The 18,301-nt window shown below is 37.0% G+C and overlaps 1 protein-coding gene across 11 annotated transcripts in view; it reads right to left on the reverse strand.

Moving 5' to 3' along the window:
• Positions 1-18,301, reverse strand: part of LOC143231968 (transducin-like enhancer protein 4) — a 90,570-nt gene that overhangs the window by 37,938 nt on the left and 34,331 nt on the right. For all 11 annotated transcript variants that reach the window (XM_076466884.1, XM_076466880.1, XM_076466876.1 and 8 more), the window contains 2 exons: positions 8,742-8,804; positions 3,216-3,290 (listed from right to left, as the gene is read on the reverse strand). In XM_076466884.1, the coding sequence (XP_076322999.1) occupies positions 3,216-3,290; positions 8,742-8,804 (138 nt within the window). The remainder of the gene's footprint in view (positions 1-3,215; positions 3,291-8,741; positions 8,805-18,301) is intronic.

The raw sequence follows: 18,301 nt of genomic DNA on the forward strand, positions 1-18,301 counted from the left end.
TATGTATTGTCATCAATTTGCATAAGCTTTATTTCAAAATGCTTTCAAATATTGTATTTCACAGTTCTTATCCAGGTAGGTTACAGGATCTCAAGCGTAGTACTTCACAGTTCTTATCCAGGTAGGTCACAGGATCTCAAGCGTAGTACTTCACAGTTCTTATCCAGGTAGGTCACAGGATCTCAAGCGTACTACTTCACAGTTCTTATCCAGGTAGGTTACAGGATCTCAAGCGTAGTACTTCACAGTTCTTATCCAGGTAGGTCACAGGATCTCAAGCGTAGTACTTCACAGTTCTTATCCAGGTAGGTCACAGGATCTCAAGCGTAGTACTTCACAGTTCTTATCCAGGTAGGTCACAGGATCTCAAGCGTAGTACTTCACAGTTCTTATCCAGGTAGGTCACAGGATCTCAAGCGTAGCACTTCACAGTTCTTATCCAGGTAGGTCACAGGATCTCAAGCGTAGCACTTCACAGTTCTTATCCAGGTAGGTTACAGGATCTCAAGCGTAGCACTTCACAGTTCTTATCCAGGTAGGTCACAGGATCTCAAGCGTAGTACTTCACAGTTCTTATCCAGGTAGGTCACAGGATCTCAAGCGTAGTACTTCACAGTTCTTATCCAGGTAGGTTACAAGATCTCAAGCATAGTACCTCACAGTTCTTATCCATGTAGGTTACAGAATAAGAAGTGTAGTACTTCACAGTTCTCGTTCCACCGGATGTTTGGATTTCTTAAGACATGGAAACTGAAACCGTTCAGAACCAGAGGCACTCTGATGCTGGTAAATGAAATGCCTAAAACATCCACCAGTCAAAGATGCAGATTTGAAACCTACTCTTTAATATTTACTCAAGGTAGGCTTCGTTCGTATAATGGTGACATATGATACACACCCAGTATTCAGCAAAGATATTCCTTACACAGATGAAGCAAAATATGTTCACTAGAATGAATATTTCAAAAACAACGAGAGAAAAAGCACGTTGAACTTATAATGATACACTGTTATTATACAGTATTAAGAAATCCTTTATTGTGTTATGACGTTTGAAATGTACAATATAATGTGTCTGGGTATGTACAGATATTGGAACAATGTCGCTAGTTCTACACAAGTTATTTCTTTCCATTCTACAAGCTCAACGTTTCGCTGGAAGTAGCTACTTGATACAGAATTTTCAACGATAAAAAAATTACTAACTGGTTTTACTCTAAAATATTCAGTACATCAAGTAGAATCCAATTTCAAACCTGTATTCAAACGGCTATTCCGAAAGAGTTTTTCGTTTTTAATCACGTTTGATGAACTTTATCTATGCTATAAAATAACATTTTACTCACAAGTGTACAAGTCTTTGAGACCTATTTCAAACCAATAATTAAAACAATTACTGAATACGTTAATCAACGAAAACATGAGAGCTTTGCAACACTGTGCTCAGGTACTTGTAGAGAACGAAGACACAGAACAAAAATCAAACACTTCAAGTTATTTTCGAGTGTTATTTCACCGATAGACGTCTCTCAGTTCAGCTTATGTAATGTTCTCTGCCTCACTTCTGTATCGGTGAACTGGTCAAGCTGTTCCATTTCAGACTAAAGAGATCGATACAAACATCTCCTTTTAGACGTAGCGAACAACTTCAACCTGAGAAGTTAAACGGTCGACCGAACTAAGGTAAATCTGTTGCTGTGTATTACCGGTGAATGTGTGTGCGTGTTTGTAGTAACACTTCACTGCGGTCACAAGTGGGTGGACGTACGTCTTGCAAGATACGATCAACGCACTCAGTCATGCCACTTAACAATACGTATGTTAGCGAGTATGCATGAGCTAATTTTCCAAGCCAGTGGAAATGTTTCGAACAACCAACTACCCCTAACCGAAAATGCGGCATTCCATTGCTAATTTCGTATGGCTTGATTTTTGAAGCGTCCCAATGAGGACTGCGTTTTTTGTTGTTGTTTTTTTGTATTATGTTAAACAATCAGACCCTGAATTGAAAATACTCCAATATAACAGTAAGGCATGTTTAAAGCTAATTTTAGCTTTTGTTTGAATGTTATTTATGTGATTATATTTAATGAAACCACGGTTACTTTCGCTTCTCCTCTTAAAGGAATGCATTAAAAATACTTTTAACATGGAGTCCTATTTAAAGGTTTTTCTCACTGGGGGCGAGTGACACTGTATTATATTTTAAGCATAAAAAAACACACGTATTAAACACTCTTAGCAACTTGTATACTTTACATTGTGTAAGAAAACTTGTTATAATTACTTCAACTGTAACCCTTCATGGCTATAACTAAACTATATGTATTATAACAACGGAACCTATATGTATAAAATATGACAAACACGGAAGTATTTTAGATAACAAAACATGAAAATACTGTTTTTACTTGTGACCGTTATTACATCGCGTACAGATTCGTTTTTTTTTTTAAACAAACTTCTCCCCTATTAAATATTATTAAATAAATAAATAAATATTAATTAAAAATGTTTATGTCCTTCCAAACAAAACAATATTTTCATTATCAGTCCGTCTCCTATTGTTCATGCTACTTTTCTTCAATTCTTGTATTTTATTTTTCTAAACAAAACCATCCATAGCTTAAGAGATCATAAACTAAGTATTCTTCACTTTCGTTTGGTCAGTTCTATACATCAGTCACGAGGGTTATCTCTCTAACCCTAGAAACTTGGTTTTGAGAAATTCAAAGTTGAACAAACGAAAAAAGTTTACAGTATCATTATGTAAATTCGTTTCAGGATTTCCTGTATTAACGTAGCTTGTAATTGAGAATATTTCGTGGTTAGCCTAACATGTCCGTGGCTTTTTCAAGGCAGGGCGAAATGTAGAACGCCTTTCGTGTTCTATACTGGCACTTCCTCAAGTTGTATATAAAGTAAATGAGAAACGTAAGAGGAAAAAGAAAACCGTGAAAGGCCTGATAATTGTACTTAATAGTCAACAAAAAACAACTCATAAAATAATTAACGAGTTCCTTAAAGGTCGAGAAACTTTCACCGTTTCAGTTGCATCACCCAAAGTATTTTGATTACGTTTACCCTAATACAAACCGAGAGTCAGTGTTTTAAATCTGACGGTTAAAGCAATTATTTCAGAAGTAACAAACTCCTCTACATACCAAGAAAGATAAATCGAGATAAAGAGTTCATAACGTCAGTTTTAAACCTACCCCTATTATCGCGTTCAGCTCTGTCATGGTGACTTGCTTGGCACGCTCGACTGCTGCTGCAACTTGTTGTTGGTGCTAAAAATAAAGAAAATAACAATAAAACTCAATTATGACCAATCAATAATTATAACGTATAAATAACAAACCAATCAATGATAAGTGTGGCATGGAATCTGAAAGAATTTACCAATCACTAAAAACTCTTGAAAAACAGCAACAAATTATTCACTAACTGCTCAGTTGTACAGACTTATCAAATTAAGACGACTATTATATTATCATATAGAATAATAGCTTTAACAACAGCAAAAGGCACAACGCAAAAAACAACAAGAAAAAACTTGTGAAATAGACGCATTATGGAATCGGTCTGTTACACGTTACAAGATTGTCAATACAGATAGGTGGAAATTTATACGTTATAATAAAAATGTATCTACTTAGGGTTTTATATGTACAATAACACATGATTACATATCAGAACCACCAACAACACCCAAACACACGTGGTTTGGTTTAGAATTTTGAACTGAAAGAGACTAGAGGGAAAAAGATAACTTGTGAACAGCACTTTCGATACTCTAGTGTTAGCGATAGCGTGATTTAATCCTTACTTATATAGCGCACCCATGGACCCAAGGGCGGAGCGCGTTTTTGCAGATCGAAACATCAACCCAAAACCATTGGTTTCTCAGTCCCTGCACTCTAAGCAGACGCAAATATGGGTATAAATAAGAGCTTGCTTATTCTGTTGTTTGGTAAGGATCGAAATCCGAACCATTAACTTGGTCCGCGGTTATTGAACATGGCACGAATACTCCAATCATTTTGTCAATAAATTGATTGAGAACTATATTATTACTGAAAACTATATCACTATCTCCTAGGAACATTTGTCATTCATGTATTAGTAAGTTGTAGAGAAGTTTGAGTGAACATATAAACATAGTATATTACAAAATATACACATGCCCAAATCAGGGTTTCTAATTCTGCACGTTTTATGTTATATAGTTTGTCGACTCACGTGTAAACGTATATCACACGAAAGCTAGTCAAACAGTGTGCATGTGCATATATGTGTATGTTTGTTTTAATGATTGCTTATTCTGCTAAAAACTTTGCAGCTTTTAAAGCTGAGAAATTAATTCCTCAACATTGATACGAAACTAATGACACAGAAATCTGAATCTTGCGAGCTAAAGGATTAAGTTAACAAAACAAAAACGGATTTTATTCCGGTGCTACTCTTTACGATAATTCTGTCTCCATCAGGACGATTTTAAAATGTTTAAGCCTAAATGTCGTCACATAAGTTTATTGTTGTTCGGATTTCATATAATTTCTCAACATTTTTCAAGATGGGGCCAGGTATGGCTACGTGATCAGAACGTTCGACTCGTAATTTAAGGGTCGAGGGTTCGAATCCCCGACACACCAAATAAGCTTGCCCTTTTAGCCGTTGGGGTTGTTATAATGTGACGGTCAATCCCATTATTTCTTGGTGAAAGGGCTGGCGGTGGGTGGTGAAGACTAGATGCCCTTCCTCTAGTCTTACACTACTAAATCAAGAACGGCTAGCACAGATGACCCACGTGAGGTTTTGCTCGAAATTAACCTGTTGACTGCCAAGTATTTCAGCTGCTACAATACAACTCTAATGTTTCTTCATTTTGTAACCTTTTTCGTGACACCTTTTGGATCGAAAGTGAAACAATTTGTAAGTAGGTCAAATGCATGTATGGTTCTAACATCTAGCGTTGAAGTTAGGTATTATTGAAAACGAATTAACTTGTCCGTGGCACCGTGTTACCACCGATCGGCTTGGACGAGTTATCTCGTCTACGGCACTGAACAGGTTAAAAAACAAACAAAAGATGTGACGTTGGAAAATGTAAATCGTGAAAAAGATATATATATGTGTGTGTTAACCTCGTAAATTTTCCAAATAAGTTAAACCACATTATTATTCATACTTTAAAATATTCTACTTCCGGATCACGATTTCTTCTACCATTTAGCATCATGTTCTTATTTCAATCAGTCCCATTTATCAATTTCCAACGAAAAGAACTACATCCGGAACCTCTACAAACAAATACTCAACTAATTAAGTGAGCTACAGGGTTAACGGGATAGTTATTTGTATTTCCAAGCCTATTTGTAAAGGCATTTTTTCATAGGGTTGGCCAAGTGGTTAGCGTGCAGAATTATGGACCTGAAAATTCCTTGTTCTCGTCTCGTTATATCAAATTCGCGCTTCGCACTTTGAGGGCAAGAATGTATTATATCAGCACCAGCCAACTCCTGTTATTCAATTAAAGTAGCCCAAGAGTTGGGGGCGGGCAATATTGATCAGCTGCCCTCCCTGTAGTCTAACGCGACATTCCTACTTTTGTAGCATTTAAAACCCGGCACCGCTAGTACTACAAAAGAATGCATTAACAACTGAGCTCAAAGGTTAACTAAATAGCAATTTTTGATAATTGAAACTGCCCCATTTCTACAGTAATATTGCTGTATATCAAACTTTTGTTGTACTTTTATTTAGAATTACACTGTACTATTCTTCTTTTACGGTTGTTAACTCTATGTATATTATTATTAACACCGACTACGGTGTTATACTACATTTTAATACTTGGTTCCTTGTCTGCAATTATGTTATACACAACGACATATGGCATTTCCAACCATAACAGTTTGTTTCTGAATTTCGTGCAAAGCTACACGAGGGCTATCTGCGCTAGCCGTTCCTAATTTAGCAGTGTAAGACTTGAGGGAAGGCAGCTAGTCATCACCAACCACCGCCAACTCTTGGGCTACTCTTTTACCAACGAATAGTGGGATTGACCGTCACATTATAACGCCCCCACGGCCGGGAGGGCGAGCATGTTTGGTGCGACGGAGATTGGAACCTGCAGCCCTCAGATTACAAGTGGAACGCCCTAACCACCTGGCCATGCCGACCCACACCCATGACGGAAGCATGGTGAAATTTACAACTGGTAACATGAAAATAATTTGGTTTGTATACCATATCCATTTAACACTTGTTTTTTAACTCTTTGATACGCTATTGAATCAAATTACCCGATTCTTTCAGAGCTATTGACTCTCAGCATATTTCACTGAACAACATATTTTTAACTAGACTCTACAGACTTTATTAGGTCAGAAAAAGGTCTGTCATTGGTACCTTGAGTTTATGATATTTCTTGTGATGTCCAATTTGTACTTGAGTCATGTATCACGGAAAAAAAAAAATAATGATACATGATAAAGAAGCGTGATTCCTGTTCAAGGTAAACGCAACCCTGATGTTTGCCACGACAAAATAAAGCCTGAAGTACAAAGGCTAAGAGCACAGAACTACAACTACGAAAGCAAACGCTTTACCGGAAGAAATCCAAAACGGCACTTTTACACAAATATAACATTACTCTACAAATCCCCATTGAACCTTTTTTTTTTTCAATGTTGACTCATGGTCAATATTGACAAAGTCTTTGGTCAGGAAGACGGCTTAAACTTCCACTGTATCTTTTGAACGAACAATTCAAACAAAATGGACATCAACAACCAAACATACCGATTTACGGTGGTACGCGTTTCGATCCAGACAAATTGTACGACCCCCAGGGGCACACCGGTATATGGGCGGGACTCATACCGCTAGAAACCTGGTTTCGAACCCTGTGGAGGGCAGAGCACAGACAACCCATTCTGTAGCTTTGTGTTTAACATAAAAATAAAAAAAACCACTACGGGTATGGTGGAAGTCATTAATGAACTTTTATACGAACTTGCTTGAACGAAAGAAAAACATCAATCTACCACATTATATCGACAGTCTGAAACACTGTAAATTCAAAATCCTGTACACACGCACGCATACACAAATGAGTAAGAAAGAAAATTATTTCCGAAGTTGATGTTTAAAATATTAATGTTTTTCTACATGTAAATTAGAAACAGTTTCAAATTTAACACAAAACTCTCATTTGTTGATCGAACTAGTTCTCCTTTAACCTTCTCGCTAAAAAAACAAAGTACCTGATCATTAAAATAACTAACTAGTCTTGTGACCTCGCTAAAACAAACACTGTGACCTGTTTTCTAAAACAACAAGACCTAGGGACAACTTGCTAAAATAATTAGTTCTAGGGCATTCTCGCTTAAACAACTAAACTTAGGGCCTGCTTGTTAAAACAACTAGTCCTATGACCTCGCTAAAACAACTAGAACTGGGGCTTGCTTGCTAAACAATTAGTCCTATGGCTTGCTTGTTAAAACACTGGATTCACATAATAGCTTGTTTCTGTTTGTTTATGTATTTCGCGCGAAGCTATACGAGGGCTATCTGCACTAGCCGTCCCAACTTTAAAAGTGTAAGACTAGAGGGAAGGCAGTTAGCCATCACCACCCATAGCCAACTCTTTTACCAACGAATAGTGGGATTGACCGTAACATTATAACGCTCCCACGGTTGAAAAGGCGAGCATGTTTGGTGTGAGAGGGATTCGAACCCGCGACCCTCGAATTGTTTATATAAAATAACATGACTGTTGTTTATTTCAGCACAAAGCCATACGGGAGGCTATCTATCTGGGCTCCTTCCACCGCAAGGAACCGAACCTCGAATTTTATAATTGTAAGTCGGGAAACGTACTACTGATCCATTGCGGAGGGGCAGCCTAAAAATCAAAACTTTTGTTTTATTTTCTAATAGCATTGCTTCCTCTACGACTGTATACGTTTTGTCGAAATTTTAACAGTAAACAAAATTAACGAGATACACTTAATAAAAACAACACGTTTTTGTTTATAAAATATTTGACAGCAGTTAAAACAACTTAAGTAATTCCCAAACTTTACAAATTAATTTTGTATTCAAAAATAAGCCTAATACTATTGATAAAAATTATACTAAAAATGCAGATTTCTTTCTCATATTTATCTTAATTAATCCATTACAGATTTCAAATTATAAGTCTGGTAGAAGCAGCATTTAAAAGTTTTATTTTCTTAAGTCTTCATCACATCAGTGCGGAGGCGGCCTTTCGTATAATGCTATAACTGTCAGAACGGCTTGGCATGATGGCACACGAAATGCTATTTCATAAACCGTACAAAACATTTGATGGTACAATATTTAAAGCTGAAATTCAACAAAGCATTAAAACCAGCAGACCTCATAACAGTGACATAAATCTAAAACAACAAAATTCACATTGGACATTAGATGGTTTTATCCACATTTACCGTAATTCGTCCATTATGGATTTCACACCATTAACAGGCTACTTTATAAGTTGTTTCACTGACTTTCGCCTTTGAAAGGTTTAACGTTTTTTATCTCATTGTTTAGCTTTTGTTTTTTTGTTTGCTATTACTAGAACTGTAGCCACCTATAGTTACGTGTATTCTGCACAGGTTACAAGTTCTAGCTGTCCTTTGCTCATTATTATAACACTTATTTACGTTTCTTTTTTCTAATACACCCAAAATATTCGTCACACTCACCTCTTGAGAAAGGAAAGGCAGTATCTGAGCGATGATTGCGTTGAGTCTCTTCGCAATTTCAGTCTGGAATTACGAAATAACAAGTTAGTCTGATGTTACACTCAAATTTAACCCAATTTTCAAAAGACTGTTAACACGTTGGCTCCCAAGTCTATTTTGCCGATACTTTCCAGAATCCCACCAATCATTTCACAATTATGTTTTTGTAGGAAGTGTATATATAGTTGTTGTGTCCCAGCCAATAAATGGCCTTTTGAAAAGAAAATAGAGCACGACTAACCAACCGGTGGATCGTGTAGGAGCCAACGTGTTAAAAAATCTTTTTATCCTAAAACCTACGGAAGCACTTACATCATCTACGGAAAATGTACTTTCTGAAGATATTACTTTAAGGTATTAAATAAATCTTAACTTTCTATATAATATATAACAACATTAAATAATAATATGCGTTATAAAAAGAGCTCCAAATATCTAAGCATGGCTGCAAATTTTTAAAAAAGTTATTTCAAAAAAACATAAAACAATACTGAGATTTATTTCAAAACTTTGTTTTGAATTTCGCGCAAAGCTACACGAGGGCTATATGTGCTTCAAAATCTTAGTACAATATTTTTACCTCGAGAATTTAAAAAGTGTTGCGTTTCTAGTACATGACGTCAGATAATAAACCAATCCCAATAATGTATCCTTAATTCAATCTAAGAATAAAATCGGTCAATAAAACCAGGGCCAGGACATTTTTCCTTTGAAGACACAAAAAACACGTGCTGCACATCTAGTCAAGATCCTCAACGAAGAATGCATTATCAAGCAGGGTTTATATCTTATTACTTTGTTTTCTTATAGCAAAGCCACATTAGGCTATCTGCAGAGCCCACCGAGGGGAATCGAACCCATAAGTTTAGCCTTGTAAATCCGGAGACATACCGCCGTACCAGCGGGGGGGGGGGGCATATCTTATTAAAATATAGGTTGTTAGTTTACCGAATATAGTTAGTTGTAAAAGACACCTGGGGTCTCCATTTTTCTTTGTCTTGTGATGTGAATAACTCATGGTTAGCACGATACTATTAATTAACTATATACAAAATGAACAAGCTACGAAGTGCTAATTTAAAAGACAGCCACGTGTGAATTCAACTCTGTTCTTAATGACGTAAAGCTATAATTGGTGTAAAACGTACTTCATAAAGATTAAAGTACTATTTTCTAGTCGCTTAGTGGCACAAAAGGATGTGTTTGTTTTATTTATTGTAGAGACCCTGAGACACTTAGGAGTGTTCGAGATTAGGAAGCGTCCAGCGTTTATCCATGTAGCCTCTCCTAAGTGAAAGTTTACTCACCGGTAACACTCGAAATATTCTTTTATCAACTAATAATGAGAATAACAGTTACTTTATAACGGCTCCACGGCTGAAAGAGAATGTTCGTACAACACGGTCTCGAACCCGTCACCTACAGATTACGAATTGAGCGCCCTAACCGCTAGACCACACCAGGATGGCGTGTTATGGGCTCAGAAAATGAAATTAAGTGCAAAGTTGGACTATCGACCATCTGCTCTGTATCTACCGCAGAGACTGAATCTCAGTGCTTAGCGTTATAAGTTCATAAACCTGCCGATGTGTCATTGAAAATATTATATATATATAAAACGAGTGGACACAAGGTTTCTGTGTGTTATTGAGGTATCATCTGACTTCCGATGAAATACAAAAATACAGAAACTTCGTTATTCTAACACAATAACCAAAACCTTGTAAAATGACAAATAAAACATATCAATACACAAGATTTTTATCCGCATTATTGCGAGTATAAAGTTTGTTTGCTTTGGAATTTCGCGCAAAGCTACACGAAGGCTATCTGTGCTTGCCGTCCCTAATTTAGCAGTGTAAAATTAGTGTGTGTGTGTTTTCTTATTACAAAGCCACATCGGGCTATCTGTTGAGCCCACCGAGTGGAATCGAACCCCTGATTTTAGCGTAAAACCGTAGACTTACCGCTGTACTAGCGGGGAGCAAAACCCGAAGAAGCCTGTCGGTGCAAAATCCCCGGAGATTCACTCACATCTCGTCTTACGATTACAGATACAAGACAGAAAGCCGTATGTTTGTTAAGTGGGCTATATAAACTTTAAAAATCTATAACTTCATATTCGCTAAAGGTGATTTGGTTACGTGAAGCACTGAGGCACATGTAACACCTAAAATAAAAATAATAGTAATAATTTGCGCATTACAGTTTCAAAAAAAAAAAAATCATAGTAATTAGTGATAACCAAACGTCCTAACGGTGAATTAAAATCTTTTGGTTACCTCCTCCCCTTTAGACGCTGTTACAAATAAAGAATAATAGTTGAATATATGTGCACATAAGTACGTGACTAATACATCGTGATGGTTTAGCTCCACTCTGTAGTTATTACAGAACTGATGTTGATGATGTTAAGGAGCTTCATAAATAACAAGGAGATGGAACTGGGTTATGGTATAACCGTTCCGTGCACGAGATCCAATCGAGTGATGAACATTCATTACATAGGATTCTTTCACGCATGAGCGAAGAAGAATGACGCGTGCACGTGAAGGTCTGCATCGATTTTAATCCCGGTAGACGCTAAGTTCCTGTTGGGGGAGAGGGGGGGGGACACACGAGCAGACCGACTTATTATTGAGCCTAACTAGATCACGGTTGGCCAGGCTGCCCACTAAATAGAATTTCAGGCACAAAAGGGCGGATAGCTCGCCTCGAAGTTTTCTCTTTTCACTACAGCAATTACGAGGATATACGTGTCGAATTGGCCAATCTCTGCAACAGAAGTTCCAGCAGTCCGTGACATCTGCCGCCAACGAGCTCGTGAACGTCTTCATACTCCTGACACATGGAACTCAAGAGAATTGAAGCTAGAAACTCCGGCCATTAAAAAGTTTGAGAAGCGGGCTAAAATAGCTTCATTCTTCATACGGACACCCTTTATCGTGATGTAGAAGCGAATGTTGACACGTTACCACTACCAGAAATCAACGGCTACTTAATTTACATTAACAACTCACAACTACCGAAAAAGTTTTGTGGGATTCGAACTCCGTTCACCGCCTAAACAGTGAGGGAAAAGATCACTGCCAAACTTAAGATGAGCAACAACAACAACAACAACTAAAACAAAAAACAAAAAGACGCCGAAGGGTAATTCTTACATTTTTTTTACACTGTTACATATACGTCACGCGTCTTATAAGTGGGTGGAACGTATAAAGATTTAAAAAATTTTTAATCGCATTCCAAGCCCACTTACTCTTTCCAGATGCTAATGATGGTGAGAAAAGGAAAGAAAAAAACGACATTAGTATCAAGAAAAGAATAAATTTAAAACGATTAGACGTTTTTGTGGAAATAAAAAAATCTTTAAGCTATGGTACAATATCCTTTGTTATTGGAAAAAGCAAGCTTTTTTGTTGATGCTTTATATAATGCATCACATAGAGAGAGAGAGAGTAAAGCATTCCTATCCTTATCCAAACAGCGACATCCCATTAAGTTAAAGCATTTAAGTCTCGGTGGAATGAATGCGAGAGAGGCGGTTTTTATTTCTTCTCGAGCGTAATAAAAAAAAAAAAAAAGGAAGCAAATTTGCTCTGTTCTCAGACGTTCAGGAAGATGGCGGTAGCGTATGTAATAGATGTACTACAGAGACACTTGGCCTTTTATTTCTGTTTCGTTACCGAGAATCTGTACTTTGTTTTATATATCATTAGAAAGAAGGAAACTGGTGTTACATAAGCATTTCTAGTTCGCAGAAATTATATTTATGATTAACACTATTTATCATTATTTGTTTCTTTATACTTTAACGGTGTTTCTCTGTTTTGTTTTTATCTCTCTGGAGTTGACATTTGAACGTTTCAGCATTACTGTACATTAGTTTTTATTCCGTGTTTCGTACTTTGTTCATTAAGACATGAAAAGATGACTATATACGTGAGAGAGAGACATATCAAATAAGACAGGAAACGGAAAGAAAAAAGATGGAAAACGGAGGCTATATCTGTGCTAGTCGTCCCTAATTTAACAGTGTAATACTAGATGGAAAACAGACATCACCATCAACCGTCAACTCTTGAGCTACTCTTTTACCAATGAATAGTAGGCTGATCGTCACATTATAATGCCCACACGGCTTAAAAGGCGAGCATGTTTGAAGTGATGGGGATTCGAACCTGCAACCCTAAGATTGCGAGTCGAGCGCCCTAACCTGGCTATGCTGAACCCAAAACTGTTAGAAAACAACCTAATATGTATACAGGGAACGTACAGAACGTAGAGGAAAATACAGTTGCAAAGGAAGATCATAAAGGTTTCTACAAGAAAAAAAAAAGTTAAACACACAAGGCAAAGTAGGGTAACAAGTCGACCATATTATATAAACGTAATGTCATATGGTCCTTTTTCTCAAGAGCTAAAAGCATATAAAGTGTGAAAATAAGTACGGCTGTTTTACACGTAATACGCATCAGTTCTCTTCCGATAAGTGTGTAAAATTCAGCTTAAAATGAGTTTCAACACCCAGAACCCAAAGTCGTTTTATTCGCTTAATAATATAATCGAGTTTAGATTTGACATGTTATCCAATATTTAATGCGAACGCTCTAGCAATTAGAAGAGAAAGCACAGGTCTAGCAGTACTGAATATCTTCCCCTATTTATGCAGTTCCGTATAAAACTACTTGTGATAGAAATACGCTTTTATTGAAAACTGCGAATCACATAAGAGCATACTAATTCTTCTATTACTACCACCACTCTCAGACTGTTTGCCGCTTGCGCAAGGCCAGAGTTAATGATTTGTCTCTTTAGTATGCAAACTGCAATTCTATAAATCTCGTCCCCAGGGTAATTCAATCCCGGGGAAGGAATCCAAAAGAAAGTTTTCATATTCATGACCTGTCTGCCCATAGAGACCAGAGGAGATCAAACTCGGTCTAAATCGAGTTACCGAGCGTATAATACGTTCCACGCAGAGACTGAAACAAACGGTTTCTTTACAAACTATAACCCGCAGAGGCCATGTAGTCCTAGTCTTACATGTATTCAGTACACGAACTGTGAAGAAGGCTCAGTTGAGTAAGATTAGAAAGGCCAGGTTTGTTTGTTTGTTTGTTTTTTGAATTTCGCACAAAGCTACTCGAGGGCTATCTGTGCTAGCCGTCCCTAATTTAGCAGTGCAAGACTAGAGGGAAGGCAGCTAGTCATCACCACCCACCGCCAACTCTTGGGCTACTCTTTTACCAACGAACAGTGGGATTGACCGTCACATTATAACGCCCCCACGGCTGAAAGGGCGAGCATGTTTGGCGCGATAAGGATGCGAACCCGCGACCCTCAGATTACGAGTCGCACGCCTTAACACGCTTGGCCATGCCGGGCCAAGAATGGCCAAGTACTCCTGGAGTTGTGCGATGGCCCCTCCCATACTGGCTTTAAGCTGTGATTCTTTGACGATACAATAACTTCAGAAGAAATGGTAGTTTGGTCCAGGAGACATCTATATATGTACAAGAAACGTGTGCGTCATATTAAGAAACGTTAATATTTATATTGGTACGGTACTTACCAGTAACTTCTGATTAAAAGAAACTACCTGTATAAACCAGAAGTGAAAATTCACGAGTAATATAAACAAACATCTTAATTTGTTTTACCATTCTTGTACGTAATGATTCGAATACATTTGATCCGTTGCTGTTAGCAATATTTTCTACTGTAATCCCAATGCTTTCTCACGAGATTTGGGTAGTTTAAGAGATTTTAGGTTAGAAGCAACTCCCATACAGTATTGTACAAAATTGTTAAGACAAGGGAATATTTTGTCATTCTTTGCACTTTATGAGATTAATAATTATTCCATGCCATCAGATAACGTAAATTTTAACACTGATCTCTGTTGACAACTGAATGAGCAAAGGCGAGAACGCTCATCATTCTTTAAAATTCCTACACATTTGCATAAAGGGCACATTGATCACATTTAGGGCCTCAAATACCTGCGGAGTCTTAACTATATAGAGAGGAAGCAAGCATATGGCAGCAGTATATGATAGACAAACTCAATTTAATAATATTCCACAAATAAACCTTGATAAAAGCAGTGTTTAACACTACATACTAAGTTTTGTTGTCACATTACAGCCCAAAAAACGTAGAGAATTGTCAGTAGAGCAGAGAGTTCGTATAAAAGCTCTAAGGGATGCTGGTTGAACTCTCCGAAACATTGCTACATACTTTAAATATTCCACAGCTACTGTCAAGTACACCATAGATCGTGAAACCGAGACAGGTAAATCTGAAAATAGCAAAGAAAGAGGCAGAACATCTGAACTCAATGATACTGATGTTAAATATCTTTGTTTATGTAGCCTTCGGGACAGAAGGAAGACTGCTACTGGTCTTAAGCAAGAGATAAACAACCATTTAACAAATGATAGAAAAGTGTCTAGGTGTACAGTATCACGAGAACTCAACGAGAATGGAACATTTTTTTTCGTGTAGCAGTTAAAAACATTTACTTCTATCTTCAACTATTGTCAAGAGACTGGAATTTGGTAAAAAGTACCAAAACTAGACTGACGATTGGAAAATGGTGTTATGAACCGATGAGTCCAAGACTGAAATATTTGGTTCAAAGTGCAGGTTATATGTCCGGCGCAAGAAACGTGAAAGATACTTAAGTCAATATATAACATCTACCATGAGGCATAGGAGAGGGCAGTGTGATCATTTGGAGGTGTTTTTTTCTGCTAAGACAACGAGATATATTTGCAAAATAGATGGAATAATGGACCACCAAAAGCACCATCAGGAACTGATCCGTCATGGGATACCAGTGGTTTGCGTGTTATTGGTATAAAATTATATATTCAAACATCTAACACCGCCCTCTACATTCCGACACTCAGTTACACAACCCCTTTCAAACATGTGGTCAGCTTCCGGTCAGTTACTTCTTTCTTTCTTTGTGAATCTGACGATGACCGAAAAGGTCGAAAAGTTGTTCGCTCCTCTACGTAAATATTTTCTCAACCCAAACGAGCCGTTTTTACATATATATTTCTCTACAAGTGGGTTTTCTCGACATTACTGAAAGGATTCTACTGTCAATAAGGTATTAACTCCGAACCCTAATCCAAACTGTGAAATTATTTAGCTAAGAAAAAAGTTACTCGAATTATTCAAATGATGCAATGTCCCCACAGAGCCCCGATTTCAACCTAATTGAGCAGACCTGGGATTTGATAAATCAAAAATGGACAAATCAAAGGTTACTTCCAAATAAACTTTATGAAAGTGTGTTAGAAATATTTGGAGTAAAATCTCAAAGGACACTTTGATTTGCAACAACACAAGAAAGACTGTTTGAAGTTATTAAAGCAAAAGGGTGATAAGCAAAATATTAATCGGTTCCTAAACTCAAGCACTTCCACTGAGTTCCTGTTCTGTCAGATATGAAGATTAATAACATTCTGGTGTTTCATCTCTGACACACTTTCCATTGTTCTTTGAAAGTAGTCTGAAATCTAATTTTTGACTTTGTACTAGCACTTTTGCACAGTACTGTATTAAGCTAACAATACGACATAATTCTTAGAGTTAAAAAATAAGTAAAAATGTATAATTTGCTAAGGATATAAACTGTTTTGCTTTATACGCTGGTCCCCTTCCCAGCAACATCAAGTGACCAGTGAAAATTCATTAGACAAGCCCGACAGTGTAACTTGACAGTAGTATTACCATTCGAGATAAATTACTATAACACATACTATTAATTAACTATACAGCTAGGTAGCCATACACATTATAGCAAAAATAAAGTGTTAACTTACGAAGACAGCTAAAAAGTGAAGAAAATATAAGAAAAAAACATACATAAAATGGTAGAAATATAGTACTCTGAATTAAAATAACCAAGTCATATGCTTTTACAAAAATTATATACTATGACTTGTGTCTGACACTAATGATTTTAACTATCCTTTACACAGATGGTCAATGAAGAGAATGGACAGCCAGAAGTAATAAATATAATTAAACCTTACAAATTAGCCTAAATGTAAAAGTGATGGGAAGATGCTGGAAAAACCACATTAACACTAAGACTTATTAAAGTATCAACAACGGAACGTATAACAGTTAAAGTGACAAAAAATAATCAAATTCATGAAATAATGTTATCCTACAAAGGAATCTTAAAATAAATTAGTCAAGACAGTTTTCAAGAGCTTGGGATAAGCTATGGCCCAGCATGGCCAGGTGGTTAGATTGTTCGACTCGCAATCTATTGGTCGCGGGTTCTAATCCTTGTTGCACCAAACATGCTAGTCCTTTTAGCTGTGCGGGCATTATACTATCACGATAAATCCCACTATTCCTTGATAAAATGGTAGCCCAAGAGTTGGTGGTGGGTGGTGACGACTAGCTGCCTTCCCACTAGTCTTACACTGCTAAATTATACACGGCTAGTGCAGGTAGCCCTCACGTAGCTTTGCGCGAAATTCAAAACAGACAAAGCGATATGATGTAATATTATTAGTCTTAATCGGTAACCACGTGACTGTTTAATTTGTCGTGAAATAAAATAAATTTGCATTGTGTTCAAAATGAGGTTAAGGGTTGCCTAGGTAACAAATACCAGATCCGCAACTGATCTCGAAATCATAACATTTTTATTTTCCTTAAAACAATACCATAATAAGGATAGTTTAAAAATATAAAATATTTTTCTATGTATCCCTATACAGAAAACAATCTGTGTATAGATAATAACTGTATTTCATAAGTCGAAAACCATAAAATGAAGTCTCGCAAGAATAGCTCTTACAGCATAAATATATATTTATTGTTTGAATACGTCTGTAAACGAACATATAGAGCAAACGAGGTATAAATATACTGAGCAAGATGTATTTGTTACGTATTGCAACATTTTAAATAAAAGGAGTATTTGAACAGCCGTAAATAAATCCGGGTTGTAACTATGGCGACAGGATAGCTCGAAAGAGCCGACCCCCTTCAATATAAGCTTGAGTAAACTTCACAAGTAAACAGTCTGGCGTTTCGACAAACCGACAACGATTCTTGTCCCCCAGAGACCGAGGTGTGTGTTTGTAATCCTCCTCCCTAGGCCACTGTAGTGTGATGGGTGTGTACAGTCTCTGTTTGCTCGGTAGGTTATCAAAGACAAAGAATGAAGCTGTAGTGACATGGCGTGTTCGTCGAGGTTGTTTGCTTGGTCAACACAACACTAGATCAATCTGTTAACAAAATTATCGTGATATTAACGTAAAAGCACACAGGAAAGTGCTCAACTTGGCAGGATTATTCCAATGTATGATATATATGTGCATGCTAGTAGTGCGCGAGGCGCGTGTGCATACACGTAGTGTGTAGATTAGCATGCACTTGGTATACGTGTGTATGTGCGCGCGTGCATAGATGTGTGTGTGTATGTTTATTTATATAGATGCCCCGAAGACGAAAATAAATAGGAACTATTTGTTGTA

The sequence above is a fragment of the Tachypleus tridentatus genome, chromosome 11 (assembly GCF_004210375.1).
Source record: "Tachypleus tridentatus isolate NWPU-2018 chromosome 11, ASM421037v1, whole genome shotgun sequence".
In the NCBI taxonomy this organism is placed as follows: Eukaryota; Metazoa; Arthropoda; class Merostomata; order Xiphosura; family Limulidae; genus Tachypleus; species Tachypleus tridentatus.